We start from the raw sequence: 21,126 nt of genomic DNA on the forward strand, positions 1-21,126 counted from the left end.
GATAAAGTTTGAGATCCAACTAATGTGTTGAATGAAATGTTTGATGGACTCTACTTTGGAAGCTATAGTTTCCATTTGTGTTTTGATTTCCTAGATGGAATTGGTTTGTTTTGAGAAAAGAACTTAAATAGTAATCTTATCAATGAACCAATCTTCACCCTAAAAAATTGACCTTTATCAATACATTTAATTAATCACTTTTTTTGGCAATGATATGATAATTAGACTTTTCACAAATGAAGAAAATGAAAAGAAAGTGGTTTCTTATACGCTCAAATTATGGTTGAGTAATGAAGAGTATGATAAGTCAATATAAAATGTTATAGAGAAACTTGTGTAGAGATATATACACGTAGAGATAATCAAATAAATAATGATAACACATTAAACATTTAATTTTAATTAAAATTTAGTCATTAAAATTATCACACAAAAAACATATATTCAAATATGATATGTTATATATGTCTTTATACAAGTTTTTTTCAATAGCATCATGTGCACCCATTGTCATGGAACTTTCTATTTCATCTAATAGCAGCTTTTCATTGACTTGATGCCATAAAACTCTAGTGCCATAAAGCCATAAAATGCGTTGCAACTTGCAACTCTTATTCAAGACATTAAGATAAACCCAAATACAAGCTTTTCACATGATCCTTTCAGCTCAAATCTCCTTACTTATGTATTCTTGTATACGTTAAAAATATAACTAATATTTTATTCTATTTTTAAGGTATGGGACCTTGCTACTTGATGACATTAATCCCTTTTTCATTTGGAAGATGCTAAAAATACAAACCAAGTGGATATATGAATGTATGAATCTCTTCACAAACTGATAGCTGACTTTGAACCATAAGATTATTCACGTTCAAATCTCTAAGCTAATAATGAATAATAATATTACTATATAGGCTTATAGCTGCAGATATAACTTTGTTGAACTGTCATTTGAGTATGAATGGCAGAGAACAAATTAAACAATGCCCAGCTTGACATGACACTTATAACCTGAATTGGTGTTCTCTCTGCCAGATATTGAGGAAAAAGATATTATTATAAAAGGAAAAACAGATGGTGCCCCTATTATGTACATAACTTCATGCATTCAGCAATAAGTGAGAGCGGAAAATATGGTAAATGGTTTTAACATAAATGTTGGACATCATAATCTAATCTGGCAATATTTGAAACTAGTTCAGAGATAGGAAATAAGTGACAAATTATTGGTTTAGACTTTTTATTGTGAATGCTCAATGTGATGAATATAAGCATGATATCAGCATTTATGTTAGACATTTAATTTAACACCAAATAACATTAGTTTATAACCAAAGCAACTATCATGTTTTCCAAGTTAAGACAAAAAAAAAAGGCATATGATTTGGATTGAAGGGGGTAGTGACTATACACAATGCTGAACAAGAAATAAATTTTATTATAAAAAGGTAAGGAGTTTAAAAAATCCTATGAATTTCTCAATGTGAGTATTATGTCTATGGGGAAAAATACCCAGTCATTGAAAATAAATTATTATATTCTTTAAATGCTCTCCAAAATGCAAAGGAGTCCCCATTATAACTATAGATTTGAGGACTGACATTTGCTCTCTGCTACCTAAGTTCATACATAGACATTGTAATCCATAAACAAAATTTGAGTAAGGGAGTAAAACTACAACACAGTGCATTTCCTTTCCTATTGTTCATAACACAGTGAGAATTGAGAATCATTTATAAAGTGCTTTTAAATTTCCCCTAGGCAGGGTCAATGGAATAGTAGAACTAGAAACATGCAGACATGTTTTCCATTTAAAAATGTGCACCCATCTAGAATATCAAAGAAACTTGGCTTCAAAACCTCTGGAAATGTTGAAGGATAGCAAGAAAAGATAAGAGAATACGTAAGGATGGGTGCAAAAGAGCCATGCCCTCATGTCATAAACCCTATATATAATCTCAGCTGTGCAGTGAAATTGACTTTCTTGCAAGTTGTACCATATACCTACATAAAGCTTTATCATCTTCTCCAGAAATTTATTATACCATCTGCAAATGACTTCAGATTTCCCCACAAAGTTGATTTTGCCGGAACCACAGCAACACTGCTCTCCCTATTACTAGAGTTGTCAATGGAAAATGGAAGAATGTAAGCAACCTAAATTTCCTATCTAATATTACTGAAAAGAATATAGACATTAACAGAAAAGATCAACTGATCTAAGGAATAAGAAAAGGTGAAAAAGTGCACAAGAGAGCAGTATTTTTCCGCACATGCAACCATCTAATAATAATGATATTAATTTGATGTGATAATAATGTGATACAAAGAACAAACCCAAAAGTCCTATGTATTACAAAGAAACAAATAAGGAACATAATAAATAGGATATAAATTTTACAAGATCGTCGACACTAACATATTATGGTATATAATAATGATATTACAAGACTGTTTTAACATATTCACACAATATTAAATAAAACTTTCACTTAAACTTACCATTTATTGACTTCAACTAAGTATGAAATAACATGCCTTTTTATTTTTCATGTTATTCTCAGCATTCTTTTGAGAATAAAACAGTCTGTGTATGTGTGTGAGTGTGGTTGTTCTGAGTTACTGTATGTTAATATACATTATCAATTACAAATTCTCTACAAGCATGTTCTTTTGTGCTAGTCTAAATCATTGTTAAAACTTTAGAAACTGACCCTAAACATCAAATTTAATTTACAAACTGCTCATCATTGTTTTTATGGACAACCCAACCCGCATGGAATATTTGATTGTTCAACTAAATGTATCCTCAGCACACCCAATTGGACGTCATTACAATGTCATATACTACACTGGTGCTAGTATTTTCAAGTGATAATAATAATATATTAGCTGTAACAATGAATGATATGTCAAGAAATATAGGAGGACTTACATTTTGGACTCATCCAATTCTGAAGACCCTAGAGATTGCTCCATTTTATGCTTTGGACCATCCATACCAGGAAGGTCTTCTGAGCCATCTTGCTTTTTTCTCTCATGTCCTTTGTTAAAGCTTTTTTCCTCACCCATTGGATGGTTTTCCGTATCAACAAACTTAGAAACAGGGCTATGAGTTTCACTGTGACCACTGCAAGATTTTTCAATAAATGAAGCAGAATCATGGTCTGTTTCTTCTTTTAGCTGGTGCCTTTCTGATGCAACAGAATGAGAACAATGACTAGACAAGTCTTCCCCAGTCTTCACATCATTTGGTACCTGGAGACTTGAAAGGGAGGGCTCTTCAAACTGGCCTTCCAAGGCAGCTTGCTCCATTCTCTCATAACCTGCCTTCTCAATGTTTTTTTCCTCAATTATTTGAGGTCTTCCTGCATCATTAAATTCGGTATCATGACCCTGAGCTTTGCCATAATCAGTGCCATGGGTTTCACTAAATGGAGTAGAGGCATGTTCTTTTTCCTCTTGTAGCAGGTGACTTTCTGGTGCAACAGAGTCAGAATGACTAGAGAAAGCTTCCTCAGTCTTAACATCATTCGACATGTGGAGACTTGATGGGTAAGACTCCTCAGAACACTTTTCCGAAAGATTAATATCAGACGCAATACAATGATTATCCTGACATTAAAAAAAGGCAAATTTAAAGTAATACAAGAAATCCCCTAGTTTCATATAATAATGAAATATTAAAATATTCAATTAATAGTATTAAAAAAACAAAATGAATAAGCACAATTAGGATTACAGGAAGCAAGCAAGCAAGAACCATCAAAAGGTGTAACTACAAACATAAAAGAAGGTGATGCAATTTTATGTAGACCTATCAGACATTTATCATTCCTCTGCATTTGCTTGAACGTAAGTTCATAATAGAATGTAAATAAAGTTCTTAACAATTTACGTAAGTGTAATTACCTATCTTGATATCAAACTGAGGACGAAGACAAGGTTATGCACATGCAATATTGGTTTTAGTCTGAACTTTGATGCTTTACTAATTCCAAATCAGCAATCAGACATCAATGCAGGAAAAGATGCATATTTTATTTCAGATGGGAGGGAAAAAAGTGCAAATTATTAAGTACTGATGATTTTAATCTTTCTTTTTGGCCTTTGAGCAATAATCATGACATCTACACCTAGACAATAATGTTCAATATCCAATTTAAAACATAACATGCAACAGATTCTGATCAACATGGGCCATTGCGTATCCATAACAATTATCTTTAATGTAAGAAATATGTTAAAAGTGACATTTATTTCCGATGCTTACTGGTGTAGTGGTAATTTCAATTTCCTTAGACAACCCTCTCTCCTCACAAGATGAAGTCTGTGGCCCTCTCTTTTCTTCAAGATGGTCATAATCAGTGTTAACAGTTACTCTGACATCTGAAACTACCGACTGAAAGTCATCTTGGCTAGGCCTATCTATTGCAGTTTCAGTATTTACAGATGAGATCTTCACAGCTTCAGTGGTTAGAAGTTTACTCTGATCAAATGGTTCCTTTTTTACCAAGTTCTCATCCCTGATGTTTGAAGAATTCATTTTACTCTTGTATTCTAAATCCTGAATGATTTCCCAGAGAAAATAATAACCGCCACCTACTTGTTTCTGGGTAGCATATGCTGTTGGGAACTTCCCAGCATTCATTTCTCTGTACCTGCACAAAGAATGGAAAAAGAATACTCAGACATTCTGGCTAACGAAAAATAAGAGCACACCATTCTTATGTAATTGTTAGTCCACATCGGCAGGAGCCGATTCTCTTGTTAACCAAAATCCATAAACATTGACAACATTCTTCATGTTGGCATTATTTCAAGAAAAGAAACAAAGAAGCTTTTAAGAATGTGAACCCCCAGCCAGTATATGAGCATTGGTATACAGATGATTGTATTGTTTACTTCAGCACAAACTTAACCACCAACTGATCAGAAAACCTCAAAATCAGATATTGGAAAGCTTAAAGAGTTTATTTGTATTGTTTACCCAGGACAAAATCTAGCAATGCGCAGGACATGTCATTAGATTGAACTAAACAAAAGCAATTTATTCAAGCATGGCCATTAAATAGAGTTCAATACAGCTTTTTTCTTTCCTGCAATTCATAATTCATTCTATCCTCCCTATAATCTGTTTGGAATCAATAAAAAGGTGAACTTCATTTCATTTAAGAACCCTCATGGTTGGATCAATGTCACCTGGTCCCATAAAGTAGGTCTCTAATATAAATTTTAATTTTGTAAATAGTCCCCTGACAAAGAGAAAGGGGGGAAGAAAAAAGAAACATGATTTTAAGATGATAAATCTAATTTAGTTCTAACTTCATGTGAAAACATTCTAAAATGGCAGGTGTGCTGTGATGCATGCATATCTGATATACTGAAATATTATACGACAACCACCAAGCCTTAGTCTCACTAGGTGGGGCCGGCTACATGAATTGAACGACGTTGTAATGTTCTATCATAAATTACTATATATATGTCAGGATAAAGCCTACTACAGGAAACCTCATAAATTGTTAAATTAAGCTACAAGTTCAACAGAAACAAAGAAATACCCTTTGACAAAAGCCTCCACGATAGCTCTTCGTTCTTGTTTTGAAATCCTCTTTCGGCCTTTTGGTTCATTTAGTGTGTCATTTTCAGAAGGGGTAGAAGCTGAAGCAGCATAGGACCATCGACGCCTCTGGGCATTTAAAGGACTAGTAGAATTGCTTACCTCGATAGACACTGTCAAACAACATTACAAACATATGATCACATAATTCAGCAGAAACAATATCTCCATATTATATTTGCTGATACATTATACACTACATGTTCAACATTCATTCCAGAGAAAAGCATTGCAAGACAATGTCAGATAATAACTACAGGGTCGTTTGTTTAGGAAATAGGATTCTCCAAAAAGCTGCTCTTCAAAGTTGCCTTTAGCCGAAACATTTCAGTGAGAATCCAAAAAAATTATAGAACTGATTGTGAAACAAGGTTTATATACTACACCAACTGCAACGACCTTCTAACAAACTCCGAAACCAAGGTTTTAATTTGTGGTGTGACAGCATTTACCAAAATTGCAGACTATTGTGGAAAAGTACAACCAATGTGGACACATTTGCGGTCACAATGTGATTTTGGGCACTGCTTCCATTGCCATCACAGACCCAAATTTAAAACCTAATTGCAAGTAATCCCTAATTAACATTCAGCCTCTTTTCACATAACGTTTTTAGTACAAGCCCAATCAAACATAGTATTTTACAAGACATCAATCAAACATATAAACGTCAACATTTTATTTTATTATAAAAAACTAAACAAACGAACCTAATAGAATCACAAAAACGAATAAAAAAACAATGAGAATGCAAAGATAAAATTTTGATTTGCATAGAAGAATCTGTGAGTGATAGTGGATAAAGAAATTGGAAGAGAGATACGAACAAGGTTTGGTATGAGAAGAGCGAAAAGAGAGGCCTCGTGCTCTGGGTGCAACGAAAAACAGAAGCTTTTTGCTCATGGTGTCGTGATTACATGCGATATTCTGAAACTTCATCAAATTCAACATTCATCTACGTATGGCTGTTTGATTCTGTGCTCACTTGTTATGATTACTTGTCAGAAAAAGAGAAAAGAGGATTTTAGGGTTTTGTAGCTGAGATTCTCAATGCTTTGATCTTTTAACAATCAGAATTCGGAAAGAGTTAGGGGAGAGGGTTTAAGCGTTTCGCCATCTCCGCCAGACACCCGTTTCGAACCCGACTAGCCTTAAAGAAACGCTCTTTCTGTCACAAAAACCGTATTTTCAGCCAATTTGGCGACATTAGTGTACAAAAATTGCATGACATGTTTTTTATTTACTATTTTCTATAAAAAAAATATTTTTTAAATTAAACAAAATATTACATGTGTCTTATTTATTTTTACTGATCAAAAGAAATGATTATCTTTGAGTATGATGAGATACTTTATTCTCATAAAATAAATACGGTTTATATATATTGAATTGCAACTCAATCAACAACAAAATATTCGTCTAGTAATATAATGCTCCTCTGGATTATCGAGATAACTAAGATGTTAAACATTCAATTTCTAGGGCGACATTTTAAAAAAAAAACAACCACACAACCTGGAATAAATTAATTCTTTATTAAAACGTGAGAAATATCATTACTACTAAAAAAAATTACAACTCAAACTTGCTCTAAATGGGTTAAGAGGTGATAGTAGGTCTAAATAATTTTAAAAACAATTATTTACCTGTTTTGTTTTAAAATCTTTAAAAATTATTATTAATATTAATGTATAATTCTTTTTTAACAAATTCTTTCCCGTAATGGATTCATGGTTACACCGGTTATATTAATTAATTTGATCATGTCATACTTTAGCCCACAATTAATTGGGTTGTAAATTGGTTTAGGATGTTCGCACCCAGTGCCTTATTTTATTTTGTTCTCCTTCGATCCTTAATTTCTTTCCTCCATTTTCTGCTTGGGAAGTTGTTTGAAAACATGGATTATGTGTTCTAAAATTATTACATTGTCATATTCTTAGTCAATCAATTTTCTCTGATTAATATAAAAAAATTGTTTTATGTTTTTTTAATAAAGTGACATTTTTTTATTGAATCAAGATAGAAAATTGAAACAAATGATCTCTATCTATTATTTGGAGAGGGTTGGGGACCCTATCCCAACTTGGGTTTGGGTTAAAATTGATCTTTTTTAATCTCCTTATCTAATGTCTTAAAAATTAGTCTGGATTCACCTATTCAATTACTCAAATTGTAGAATAGCTATACATATTTGCGTGATGTTTTTATTATATATTTTTATTACTTAACTGTAGGTTAATTACCACTTTTGGTTGTTAAGTCAATAGAATCTTGTATCTTCAATGATTCACTTTTTCTTATGTCTTTCATTTTGGTGTTCATAGTTCAAGGATTTGATCTCACTTGTAAAATTGTTGTCTGAAAGGTCAAAGGTTGAAGAGTTATAAGAGCTAAATGTCAAATGTTGGTTAGTTAATGTGTTTGATAAAAATATAATACTATATGGTAAGCTTGTAGAAAATATGTGAAATGATATTAAAGGGTTTATAAGTCAAAGAATTATGAGACATAAGTCACTTTAAAGAGATTTTTTAAATCAATACTTAAAGTTAGAGGGCTTTGCTGAAAATCTCTTATAACCAAAAGAGAATTACAAGCTTAGTTTTTTTTGTCAAATAAAATTATTAACCAGCTTATATTCCCAAAATCTTGTCAAATATCATCATTGAAAAAAGATAAGGAGTGTGTTTGACGAGGCACAAGTACAAATTATAAGCTTCATCAACTAATTTATGTGATAAAAAATAAACAATCTATTAAATATTGGGCTTAAAAGAAAAAGAGAATGATGTGGCCAAGTAAAATGAGTGGCTATAGTGGAACCTTTTTTGTAGCCAATGAGAAGAAGAGGTTGTGGTGAAACATCTTTGTTTTTGGCCATACAATCCTCAAGGCTTTGGTTATAAATAAGAATGCTCCAAGCCATTGTAAGACACACCAATATTCTAGCTTTAGTGCATATTCTATCTTCTTCTCTTGTTCTAATATTGTGAGGAATATTTTAGTGTTTAAGATATACTTGAGAGGGAGTGATATTGGGTGTACTTGAGTTTTGGGAAGTGAGTGAAACACTTGAGTGAACTTGTAATTCTCTTTTATCATAGTGATAATATCATTGTTGCTCTTCAACCGTGGACGTAGGCAAATTGCTGAACCACGTTAATTTCTCGGTGTCATTTTCTCTATTATATTTTCTCCATATGTCTTCCGCATCAACAAACTGGTATCAGAGCTCGTAGAGCTCTTGCATGCTAAGCCGTACGATCTAAAAGAAAATTCTTAGTATGCTCTGTGTTTGCAGCATTGTCTGATCTTACACACCAGAAAAGAATTGTTCTTGTTACTAGAAAGGTATAATAGTGTGAAAGTGCATGTCTAGGAAAGTTCTGTCTTAGGAAAGACCTGGTATTTAAGCGTGTCTGTTAAGACCCACCTCTCTTTCCTGGGAGCTTTCCTGGTGTATGTTCACGGACTACGATACTGTTCTGGTATACGGTTATCATGGCGAGTGCTAAATTTGATTTGGAGAAATTTAATGGAGAAAATGATTTCAACCTATGGCGATTGAAGATGAAGGCTCTACTAGTTCATCAAGGCTTGGGAAAAGCCTTGGAAGGTAGAAACAAGTTACCACAGAGTCTGACCGAGGACGAGAAGGATGAAAACCTGGAAAAAGCACATAGTGCAATTTTGTTGTGCTTGGGAGATGAAGTTCTACGAGAAGTGTCAGATGAAACTACAGCTGCTTCATTATGGTTGAAGCTGGAAAGCCTGTATATGACGAAGTCACTCACCAACAGGCTGTATTTGAAGAAAAGAATATATACCCTTCAAATGCAGGAAGGAAAACCCATAAAAGATCATCTGGATGAATTTAACAAAATTATTCTTGATCTAAAGAATATTGATGTTAAAATTGAAGATGAAGACCAAGCAATTCTTCTACTATGTTCCCTTCCAAGTTCTTATGAGCACTTCATCGACACCATGATGTATGGTCGAGAAGATCTGACCTTAGACGAAGTAAAGGCGGCGTTGCACTCAAAAGAACTGAAGAAAAGAGTATCATATTCGAGATCTGAAGGCTCAGGTGATAGTCTTTTTGCCAGAGGAAGAACAGAGAGGCGAAATCAATTTGGTGAAAGAGGGAAATCTAGGTCCAAGTCTAAAGCGAAACCTAGAAAGTATAAATGTTTTCATTGTCATAAGGAAGGTCATATAAGAAAGAATTGTCCAGAGCGCAAAGGCAAGGAAAAGATTTGTGAATATGGAGATGCAGCTGTAGCAAATGACTATGATAGTGCAGATGCACTAATAGTCTCAGAGCACGATTCAAAAGATGAATGGGTACTTGATTCTGGATGCTCATATCACATGTGTCCCATTAAGGATTGGTTTTCAACTTACCAACCCTTAGATGGGGGCAAGGTCCTTTTGGGAAATAATGCTCCCTGCAAGGTCATTGGCATCGGCTCAATTAGAATCAAGATGTTCGATGGAATCGTAAGGACGTTGACAGATGTAAGGCATGTTCCAGAATTGAAGAAAAATCTGATTTCCTTGGGAACACTAGATTCAAAAGGTTATAGCTACAAAGGTGAAGGTGGAGCTATAAGAATATCTAAAGGCGCTATGGTTGTAATGAAAGGAAAGAAAGAGAATAGTCTCTACATGCTACAAGGAAACACAATCACGGGTGTTGCTGCTGTCTCATCAACAAGTGATTATGATGTCACCAAATTGTGGCATCTAAGAATGGGTCATGTTAGTGAAAGAGGCCTAGCCGAGTTGGCCAAGCAAGGATTACTATGTGGTCAACAAGTTGGGAAGGTAGACTTCTGTGAACATTGCATTTTTGGGAAACAATGTCGAATAAAATTCAACAATGCAATTCATCGAACAAAAGGCACGTTGGATTATGTACATTCTGACTTGTGGGGTCCTTCCCAAGTACCTTCTCATGGTGGTAGGAGATATATGCTAACTTTCATTGATGATTATTCAAGGAAGGTTTGGATCTTCATTTTGAAACACAAAAGTGAAGCATTTGTGAAGTTCAAGCAGTGGAAAACCTTGATCGAAAAGCAAACTGGGAGGAAGATCAAGCGACTGAGAACTGACAATGGCCTAGAGTTTTGTAGCAGAGAATTCGGAAACTTTTGCAAGGATCATGGTATTGTCAGACATTATACTGTGAGGCACACTCCTCAACAAAATGGACTTGCAGAACGGATGAACAGAACCTTACTTGAAAGGACAAGGTGTATGTTGTCAAATGCTAGATTGCCAAAACAATTCTGGGCGGAAGCTGTTAATACAACTTGTTACTTGATCAACAGATGTCCTTCCAGAAGAGATGTGGTCGGGTGTTCCTGCAAATTATGATAATTTGAGGATATTTGGTTGCCCTGCATATGCTCATAACAAAGAAGGAAAACTTGATGCAAGAGCATTGAAATGCATTTTTCTTGGATATCCTGATGGTGTAAAAGGATATAAGTTGTGGTGGCCAGAGAAAAGAAAATGTATTATCAGTAGGGATGTTACTTTTAATGAAGCTGAAATGCTAAAGCCTCATAAAGAGTCTTCAAGTGAAAACAAAGACCCTAGTATCTCGGAGAAGGTGGAGTTTGAGGTGGAGTTTGAGGTGGAGCCAACGAAGGAAAATACATTTGATCAAGAAGAAGAAGTTCATGATGCATCTACTAGTAGTGATGTATCCCAATTGCAACATTATCAGTTGGCTAGGGATAGGCAAAGGAGACATATAAAACCTCCTGAGAAATATGGTTATGCTGATCTGGTGTCTTATGCTCTAAATGTTGCTGATGATATCAGCAATTGTGAGCCACAATCATATGAAGAAGCTATCAACAATAAAGAAGCTTCCAAATGGATTTCTGCCATGAGAGAGGAAATTGAGTCTCTTCATAAGAATCATACTTGGGTTCTTGAGAAACGACCAAAGTCTCAAAAGGTTGTTGGATGCAAATGGGTCTTCAAGAAGAAGGAAGGAATTCCTGGAGTTGAAGATGCAAGATTCAAAGCGCGATTAGTGGCCAAAGGTTTTACACAAAGAGAAGGAATTGATTTCAATGAAGTTTTCTCCCCTGTGGTAAAACATAGCTCTATTCGCATCCTACTTGCCATTGTAGCTCAATTTGATATGGAACTTGAGCAACTAGATGTCAAAACAGCATTCTTGCATGGTGAGTTGGAGGAACAAATCTATATGAAACAACCTGAAGGATTTGAAGTTCAAGGGAAGGAAGATCATGTTTGCTTACTGAAGAAATCCTTATATGGCTTAAAACAATCTTCTAGACAGTGGTATCGACGGTTTGACACCTTCATGCTCGAAAATGGCTATTGTAGAAGTGAGCATGATAGTTGTGTCTACTACAAGAAGCTGGCAAATAAGTCATTTATCTATCTCCTTCTTTATATTGATGACATGTTGATCGCATGTAAGAACTTGTCAGAAATAAAAAGCTTAAAAGCTCAATTGAGCTCAGAGTTTGAAATGAAGGACTTAGGAGCTGGAAGGAAAATTCTAGGAATGGAGATTCAGAGAGATAGAAAAGAAGGGACGCTCTTTCTATCACAAAAGAAGTATATTGAGAAAGTGTTGGAACGATTTGGCATGCAAAATGCTAAACCAGTCACTACTCCATTGGCGTCTCATTTCAAACTTTCAATGGCCTTGTGTCCACAAACTGAGAGCGAAAATGAGGAGATGTCAAGTGTACCTTATGCTAGTGCAGTTGGCAGTCTTATGTATGCCATGATATGCACTAGACCAGATATTGCACAAGCAGTAAGTGTGGTAAGTAGGTATATGGCAAGTCCTGGTAAAGTTCACTGGAAGGCTGTGAAGTGGATTATGCGCTACCTAAAGGGTACCATGGATATTGGCTTATTGTATGGAAAAGTCAAAGGTGTTGGAAGTAAGGTCATCGGATATGTTGACTCAGATTATGCCGGAGATTTGGATAAGCGAAGATCACTCACTGGATATGTTTTTACACTGTGTGGTTGTACTGTTAGTTGGAAAGCAACACTACAATCAATTGTTGCTTTATCTACAACTGAAGCGGAGTACATCGCAGTAACAGAAGCTGTAAAGGAAGCCATTTGGGAGAAAGGTCTAATTGAAGAGTTGGGTATACAACTAGAAGAAACAACCATCTACTATGATAGTCAAAGTGCTATACATCTCTCAAAAAATCCAATGTATCATGAAAGAACTAAACATATTGATGTTCGGATGCACTTTATTAGAGATATCATTGAGAAAGGAATTGTTAAATTGGAGAAAATACCCAGTGCAAATAATCCTGCTGACATGATGACAAAACCAGTTTCAACAACGAAGTTCAGATATTGTCTGGACTTGATTGATGTCCAGAATCTCTAGTGGGCATGAAGAAGAGCAACATGAAAATAGTTATGATAGTCTTTTAGCCAAGGTGGAGATTTATTAAATATTGGCTTAAAAGAAAAAGAGAATGATGTGGCAAAAGAAGTGGCTATGATGAAACCTTCTTGTGGCCAAGTAAAATGAGTGGCTATAGTGTAACCTCTTTTGTAGCCAATGAGAAGAAGAGGTTGTGGTGAAGCATCTTTGTTTTTGGCCATAGGATCCTCAAGGCTTTGGCTATAAATAGGAATGCTCCAAGCCATTGTAAGACACACCAATATTCTAGCCTTAGTGCATATTCTCTCTTCTTCTCTTGTTCTAATATTGTGAGGAATATTTTAGTGTTTAAGATATAAGTGAGTGAGAGTGATATTGGGTGTACTTGGGTTTTGGGAAGTGAGTGAAACACTTGAGTGAACTTGTAATTCTCTTTTATCATAGTGATAATATCATTGTTGCTCTTCAACCGTGGACGTAGGCAAATTGCTGAACCACGTTAATTTCTCGGTGTCATTTTCTCTATTTAAATTTCTCTATGTATCTTCTGCTACAACACAACCATATATGTTTAGAATGGATATTAAAAAGCAATGAGATTATATGCTCTAATTTGAAAAGCAACTTATAACAGTAACTTATCAATGGATTGGCAATGGTTTTGGAGGGGGTTATAAAACTATTAATAGTCTTATTTGACAAAAACAAGTTTAATTTGGTTTGTGGGGTCTAAAAACATGGATAATAACATGGTTGGTGTGTGACTAGCTATTCCAACAAGTATCACTTCTAGAAATTGAACTCTTGATGTTTTAGTTATCATGAGTATCTAGTGAAATCTTGTACTATTAAATCAATATTTTGTTGATATAAATCATTGTTTTAAAAGACACTTAGCCTTTATTTGTTTCAGGTGAATTGGAGTGGAAAGAAAATGATGAAAGAGAGAAGGAAGAGAAAAATAGTATTTATCCCATTTGGTTGGGAGAAAGAAAGAGAGAGGGAAGAAAAAGTGGGTGCTACCCACCATATATTCATTCTCTCCAAGTTTTGAGAGAAAGTGGAGAGAGAGTAAATTTGTTGGTTGAAATGTAAAAAATATCCTTATATTTTTTATTTTCTCTACTTATTAGTTTTAAATGATAGTAACATACATAAGTCTCTTTTGAATATAAAAAATATCAATTAAAAAAGTTAATTGATATTATAATAAAATTTATAATTTAAAATTATAACATCTATTTTTAATTAATAATAAAATAATAATTTTCTTTCTCTTTTCTTTATTTTATGATCATTTTTGTCATTTGAATCATAACAATATATCTCTTTTCATTTTCTACCCAACCAAAAAAAAAAGGAGAAAAAAATATTTCTTTCTATTCATTTTTCATCATTCTTCTCTTCTGTCAAATATCATAAAAATCTATTATATTTCTCATTTTTCTCTTTTTCACCTTTTTTTACTTATTTCTTTCTTCTTATTTTTGCAAACCAAACAAAACATTAAAGTGACTTATACCTTATAATTATTTGATTTGTAAGTTTTTTTCAAATCATTTTGGTCAATTTACAACCAATTTATTAGACAATTTTGTCAAACACATTAATTATTAGCATTCCTCATCGAATCCTGACTATTGAGCCTCTGACCAATTGTTTCAACATTGTAGTCCCTTTTAGCCAATTTTACCAAACACATTCTATATCTTATAATAGTATAATCCTTTAACTTATAAGCTTTTACATAATCTTTTATTATTTTTTATCCTTACTATATTGTTTTCTGGTCATTGAAGGAAAGAATAATCATCTTGGAAGTAATGTAATATCATCTTAATAAGTTCCCCTTAACCTTATATAACACAATGGAATCTAACTTTTTCCAATTATTAGACACTAATTTGTTGATTTAAAATTAAAGTTCATAAAATAATTTTAGTGGCTAGAGAAAATAACTTTTTTCCTTAAATACAATTATTTGATTTGATTTTAAAACAAAATAGGCAAATAATATATATATTTTTATCTAATTTGTATTATTTTATTTTTATATAGTTTTTATTAAAAAAAATATAATAACATAATATGGTAGTTTTTTAACGAAATGATTTTAAAATAGTTTTATTTGCTGATATTAGTTTTTTGAGTAAATTACACTGACACATCCTGATTTTTAGCAAAATTATATAAACTATCCTTCATTTTTTACACCTACATAAACCCCTATTTTTTATACTTTTATTACATTGACCACCCCTACACGAGAAATAATTGTATTCTTTAAAAAATGATAAATACAATTAAGTTAACCAAAACATGATATATTATGGAGACAAATCCAAATAATATATGAGTTAGTGAAAAAAAATACAAAAAATTGGGGATCGTATTACCAATAATTAATAAAATATATTTCTAATAGTACTCAAATAGTAATGATCACTATTATTAAATAGAAAAAATATTTGTAATAATCAACAATTAATATGGAATTTTCATTAAATAGTAAAAATATCTTTTAACATTGAACCATTAATAATGTATATCTAATGCATAAATGCAAATCTTTTTAATAAGTTAAGTTTAGATTAAAAGAATAGCCATGCCGACGAGCAATCATAATGGATACTTCATATTTCTGTTGCTCATAATTTTTTATTCTTTAAAAATAAAAATAATAATTTATCGTAAAGGAAAGTCACCACAGTCAATTCTTCTCCACACACCATTCTTTGAAATGTGTCAATTTTGTTTGATTCTTTCATTTTCGCATAAATAATAAAAATAATTTGTGGTATGGATATGGAAAGTTCATGATACTATAAATATAATGTCCTAAGAAAAATTTATAATAGAACATTTGTCTGATAAATTGAGAGAAAAATGCATCTTAGGCATATTTTTGGATCATGGGCAAAGAAGTTGGTGACTTATGATAGGAACAGTTCCAATTCTCATAGATTAGGCAGATTGAAATTCAGCAACAAGAAATTGGAAGCTTTTGACATAGATGATTTGTTCAGGGCATCTGCAAAATTGTTAGGAAATGAGAATTTAGGAATCACATACAAAGTAACTCTTGAAAATGGTGCAAATGTTGTAGTGAAGAGACTTAATTACATGAATGAATTGAGCAAGAAGGATTTTCTCCACCAGATGCAATTGCTAGGAAAAATGTGGCATGAAAATTTAGTACAAATTTTCTCCTTTTATTTTTCACAGGACCAGAAGTTAGTCATATATGAACTTATCCCTCATGGCACATTGTTTGAGCTCTTACATGGTTAGTTTCATTCTACCCTTCCTTAAATTCTCTCTAAATTTACTTTTGTTTAAAATTTTGCATCCTTAAAATAATTTTTTTAAAGGGTTGTTAAATTGAAGGACTTAATTGGTGACACTAAGTCCTTAGAAATACCTTGAAGTTTTTAATATTAGAAGTTGTAACTAAAATTTTCAATAAGCTAATTGGTGATATCATAGAAAGTGGATAAGTTTTATTTTGTTTGTTGAGTGTTTAATACAACATTTAGCTAGTAGTATCCTACATATAAAATATTATGGTGTCATTCCATTCATATAACAGACCATTGAAAGTTTACTCTATCATATGAATAGATTGAGACACTAATATTCATAATCTTGGTGCTAGAGAGTAGAGATATTGGAAGAATAACTCTTGATTGGACCACAAGGCTAGCTATTATCAAAGACATAGCAAAGGGTCTTAATTTCCTTCATCATTCATTGTCTTCTCACAAGGTCCCCCATGCTAATCTCAAATCATCCAATGTCCTAATCAGTTATGATAGCCATGGTTACCATTCCAAGCTCACAGATTATGGTTTCTTACGTCTACACCCAGCTAAAAAAGTTGCATCAAAACTAGCTATAAGTAAGTCACCAGAATTTGTTCAAGGGAAGAAGTTGACACATAAAACTGATGTTTATTGCTTTGGTATCATTGTGCTAGAGATTATAACTAGAAAAGTTCCTGGTCAAATCTTAGGTGAAATTGAAGAAACTACTAGTGATCTTTCAGATTGGGTAAGAACTGTGGTGAATAATGCTTGGTCTACAGATATATTTGATCTAGAGATATTAGCAGAAAAAGAAGGACATAATGCAATGTTGAAGCTTACAGAGTTAGCTCTTCAATGTACTGATATGGTGTCAAAGAAAAGGCCTAAAATGAGTGCAGTGTTGAGGAGAATAGAAGAGATAGAGCAAATGGAATTGAAGTGCATGCAACCTATGAATGAATATTCATAATTTCTTCAGAATATTCAAATGAGATAATACATTATCCAATGCAGAAATGGTTTAACAGCTGCAAATACCATTTTTTTGTTATGAAGAAATGAAATTTTCTTTGATTTTGAGAAAATATTTTTTCACTTTTTAATTTTGTTTTTACTTTAGAAGATACTGTGGAAAGGATTATAAGATTTGGTTTATGGAATTTGTATCAAATAGAGACTTTTCAATTGTACTTAACATTTATTTTTCTTCCTCTAAGTTTTTCAAATTTCATTGTGTTCTGATTTAGGGACCTCAGAAAAACAGTCAATAAGTTAAGCTATTTGCTGAATAAAAGCTTTAATCAAAAGCTATATCTGCTAGTCTAGTATAACTTAAGGGACACGTGGTGCAACAAAAAGTAAAATATATCTTCTTGCATTATCTAACATTAATAAAAACAACACAGGTTTAAAAACAAATACTTCAGTTCATAATCCAGACAAGCCTCTGAAACTGAGTTAATAAAAGACAGACTCTGAAACCCAAACTACAATGCAAAGCTACAGTTTGATTTTTGTCCTTTTTGAAAATAAAAATAAAAAATCACCACAATACATTTCATCATAACTTTGATAAAGAGAAAAGTAGTTGAATACATATTTAAAGTGTAATCAAAAGAATAATGTAGATAATATGAGACTTGTTCCATTTCGCAACAATATGTTTGTCGATATAATAATATATCATTGTGTAAAAAAGTTGTCATGAATATAATTTATATTATAACATAATAATATCGATTAATGTAGTTGATTTCATTTAATTGATAAAGGTTTGATTGTTGTCCGTGTTATTGTGATATAGAAAACTTGAGAACAGCACAATTTACCTTGAGAAACCAACACATATCAGCACCACGTATCCAACACTTAGCATTTCTAAAAACCACGTGTCTCACCAAAGTACACCCTCCATTTTCCTCATATAAGCATAACCACTCCACTTTTCATCCATGCAAAGGACCCTTTGAGTTTTATCACCTTTGAAAGTTCCATTTTGCTGCAAACAACAAATAAGAACATTCATCTTCAAAGAAAAGTTGGGATTCTGAGATAATCATATTTGGTAATTTAAGAAAGTGAAAGGTTTGTTGTGATGGCAACTCGTAGATATGGTTTTGGAAGGGTGGATGAAGCTACTCATCCAGATTCTATGAGAGCAACCTTAGCTGAATTTGTTTCCACTTTCATCTTTGTCTTTGCTGGAGAAGGCTCTGGCCTAGCTCTTGGTAAGTAATTATCTTAGTCTTTTCTTAAACATGCATTATTTCATTCTTTACTTAAGTGGTTTGAATTTTATTTATTTTTTCATGGACTATTAACTCTATTTGCATGATGCATAATTAGACTTGTCTTAGTTAAAAGCAAGATTTTGAGCTTGATAAGTCTCATGAATAGAAAAAATGGTTACTTTCAATGGATCTTCTTAGCGTAACTCAGATTATTTGGAGTCAAATAGGATTTCTGAATATTGACTATTTTTTAACTAAAAAGTTATTTCAAAAGGGGAGTATGCTTAAGTTATTATAAAGGATACTTTTATCATTTTGGTCTAAGACTTCACAATACTTTCTCAGCTTTAATATTAAAGAATAGAATAAATGTTGAATTATTGAAAAAGCTAATTGAATCTAATTTCATCTTAAAAGTTCCTCCAAAATGGGATGGTTTATCTAATTTATTATAAAAGATGCTTTAGTATATACTTATTTCAGGTGGGACATATCAAAACTCTGCCACCTTTAATATTGAAGAAAATACTTAATACTGAATAATTGTGCTTATGGTAGTCTAACTAATGTAGTATATCATATATATACATGCATGTTATTAATGTGCTGGTTTCTTGGTGCATGGAGAATATTGATTAGTATACTTGGTATTTGTTGCAGATAAGATTTACTTGGATTCAGCTTTGTCAGCTGGTAAATTATTGGCAATTGCACTTGCACATGCCTTTGCTCTATTTGCTGCTGTATCTGCTAGCATGCATGTATCTGGTGGCCATGTCAACCCTGCCGTGACTTTTGGTGCTCTCATTGGTGGCAGAATCTCCGTTCTCCGTGCCATCTACTACTGGATTGCTCAACTTTTGGGTGCTATTGTAGCTGCCCTTGTTCTTAGGCTTGTCACTAATAACATGGTAAACTATTTTTCTTTTTCTCTTAAGAGAAATTCTTATGTACATAAGATTGTAATATGAGCAATTAAACCTTAGTAGTTGGAATTATTGTTCTCATAAATGTATGATTTGCAAGAGCTCTTTAGCTCAACATTAAAAAAAAATTGATGCATCAATGATGATGAAATGAAAAGAACTATATATATATAGGTGTGATATATGTTTTTATAGACTATTATGTTATGGTAGTTAGGATCATTAAGAAAAGCTGAAGACAAGGTTATGTCACATATGATAATGTTTCTACAATGACATTTGAACTGTTTATGGGAAGTTGTGATCTAATTTGACATGTTATTGAATGGATAATAGTGATATGAACTTGGAATGAAACTAACATGCTGTGGTTGCTTATTATAGAGACCAAATTCCTTCCATGTATCACCTGGTGTTGGTGCAGGGCATGGGCTATTATTAGAGATCATCATGACATTTGGGTTGATGTACACAGTATATGCTACTGCCATTGATCCAAAAAGGGGTACTAGTGGTGCACTTGCACCCTTAGCAATAGGACTCATTGTAGGGGCAAACATCCTTGTTGGAGGGCCATTTGATGGAGCATGCATGAACCCTGCACTTGCTTTTGGGCCTTCATTAGTTGGCTGGAGATGGCACTACCACTGGATCTATTGGGTTGGGCCATTCATTGGTGCTGCCTTGGCTGCAATCATATATGAGTATGGTGTTATCCCAACAGAACCCCCTCACACTCATCAACCTTTGGCTCCAGATGATTACTAGTTGCTTTATTATTATCAAAATATATTAAGTGCATCCTTTGTATCTTGCTTTTTAAACCATCTTTCAGCTTTATTTTCCACTGAGAACCTATGTTGTGCATGTATTTTTAATTTTCTTATGTTTTTGGGGTCTCTAAGACTTTATTTAGTGTGTAGCTATTGTCATTGAAATAAATGTTATATCCTATTATTTAGTATAGTAATTGGTATCAAACCAAGGGGTGGTTGGTTCACAACTTCATTTTGCACATGTCTGTTCCGTTTAACCATAATTTATATGAAAAAAACCACCTACATAATCTCATTACACAAAATTTTCAACTCTAACAAAACTAGAAGAAGCTGAAACAAAATTGTACGGGAAGATTAGTTGATAAGCCCCCATTTGCTAATTTAAATTAAAGGTTTCTGTAATATATCTGCATGTGGTCATCCAATTCACTTCACCAAGAGGAATACAGCATTGCATAGTAGATATATAATGCTAAAAAATAGTTTGTGCAGTATAAAAAATCAGGTTGTAAATTGTAAAACAATTATGAATTTAATTTCAATTTACTATGTCCAATAATTATTCCATGCACTATATGTATATCACGGAATAAAAAAGAAATATATTATGATGCTTGGTTTGTGAAACTAGGAACAACAAGAATAATTTATTCCCTCTTGCAATATTGAATTGGTTACATATATTGAATTAGGAGGTGTATCATGCACTTAAACCATTCATTTTTGAGATATTCATTCTTGAGAAATTGAGATAAGCAATGTGTGACTTAGATTCCAATATGCTCCTTTATAGAAGTTTGTCGGACTAGGCGAAAGGTTACATTGAGCATGATTAAAGG

General features: G+C 32.9%; 3 protein-coding genes across 3 annotated transcripts; 2 read left to right on the top strand and 1 right to left on the bottom strand.

Moving 5' to 3' along the window:
- Window positions 1,424-6,801, bottom strand: LOC109357613. The gene is made up of 5 exons (XM_019601584.1): window positions 6,454-6,801; window positions 5,568-5,739; window positions 4,277-4,664; window positions 2,939-3,618; window positions 1,424-2,122 (listed from the first exon to the last, which is right to left on the bottom strand). Exons 1-5 carry the CDS (start codon window positions 6,575-6,577, stop codon window positions 2,023-2,025), a joined length of 1,464 nt encoding a protein of 487 aa, XP_019457129.1. The 5' UTR covers window positions 6,578-6,801; the 3' UTR covers window positions 1,424-2,022.
- LOC109357757 (probable aquaporin TIP-type alpha) lies at window positions 10,206-20,474 on the top strand. Its single transcript, XM_019601797.1, has 4 exons — window positions 10,206-10,211; window positions 18,431-18,579; window positions 19,243-19,493; window positions 19,893-20,474. The coding sequence occupies exons 2-4, from the start codon at window positions 18,447-18,449 to the stop codon at window positions 20,274-20,276; spliced, it is 768 nt and encodes a 255-aa protein (XP_019457342.1). The 5' UTR covers window positions 10,206-10,211; window positions 18,431-18,446; the 3' UTR covers window positions 20,277-20,474.
- Window positions 15,933-17,361, top strand: LOC109357930 (probable leucine-rich repeat receptor-like protein kinase At1g68400). Its single transcript, XM_019601986.1, has 2 exons — window positions 15,933-16,332; window positions 16,702-17,361. Exons 1-2 carry the CDS (start codon window positions 15,933-15,935, stop codon window positions 17,319-17,321), a joined length of 1,020 nt encoding a protein of 339 aa, XP_019457531.1. The 3' UTR covers window positions 17,322-17,361.

Source organism: Lupinus angustifolius, chromosome LG10 (assembly GCF_001865875.1).
Source record: "Lupinus angustifolius cultivar Tanjil chromosome LG10, LupAngTanjil_v1.0, whole genome shotgun sequence".
NCBI lineage: Eukaryota > Viridiplantae > Streptophyta > Magnoliopsida > Fabales > Fabaceae > Lupinus > Lupinus angustifolius.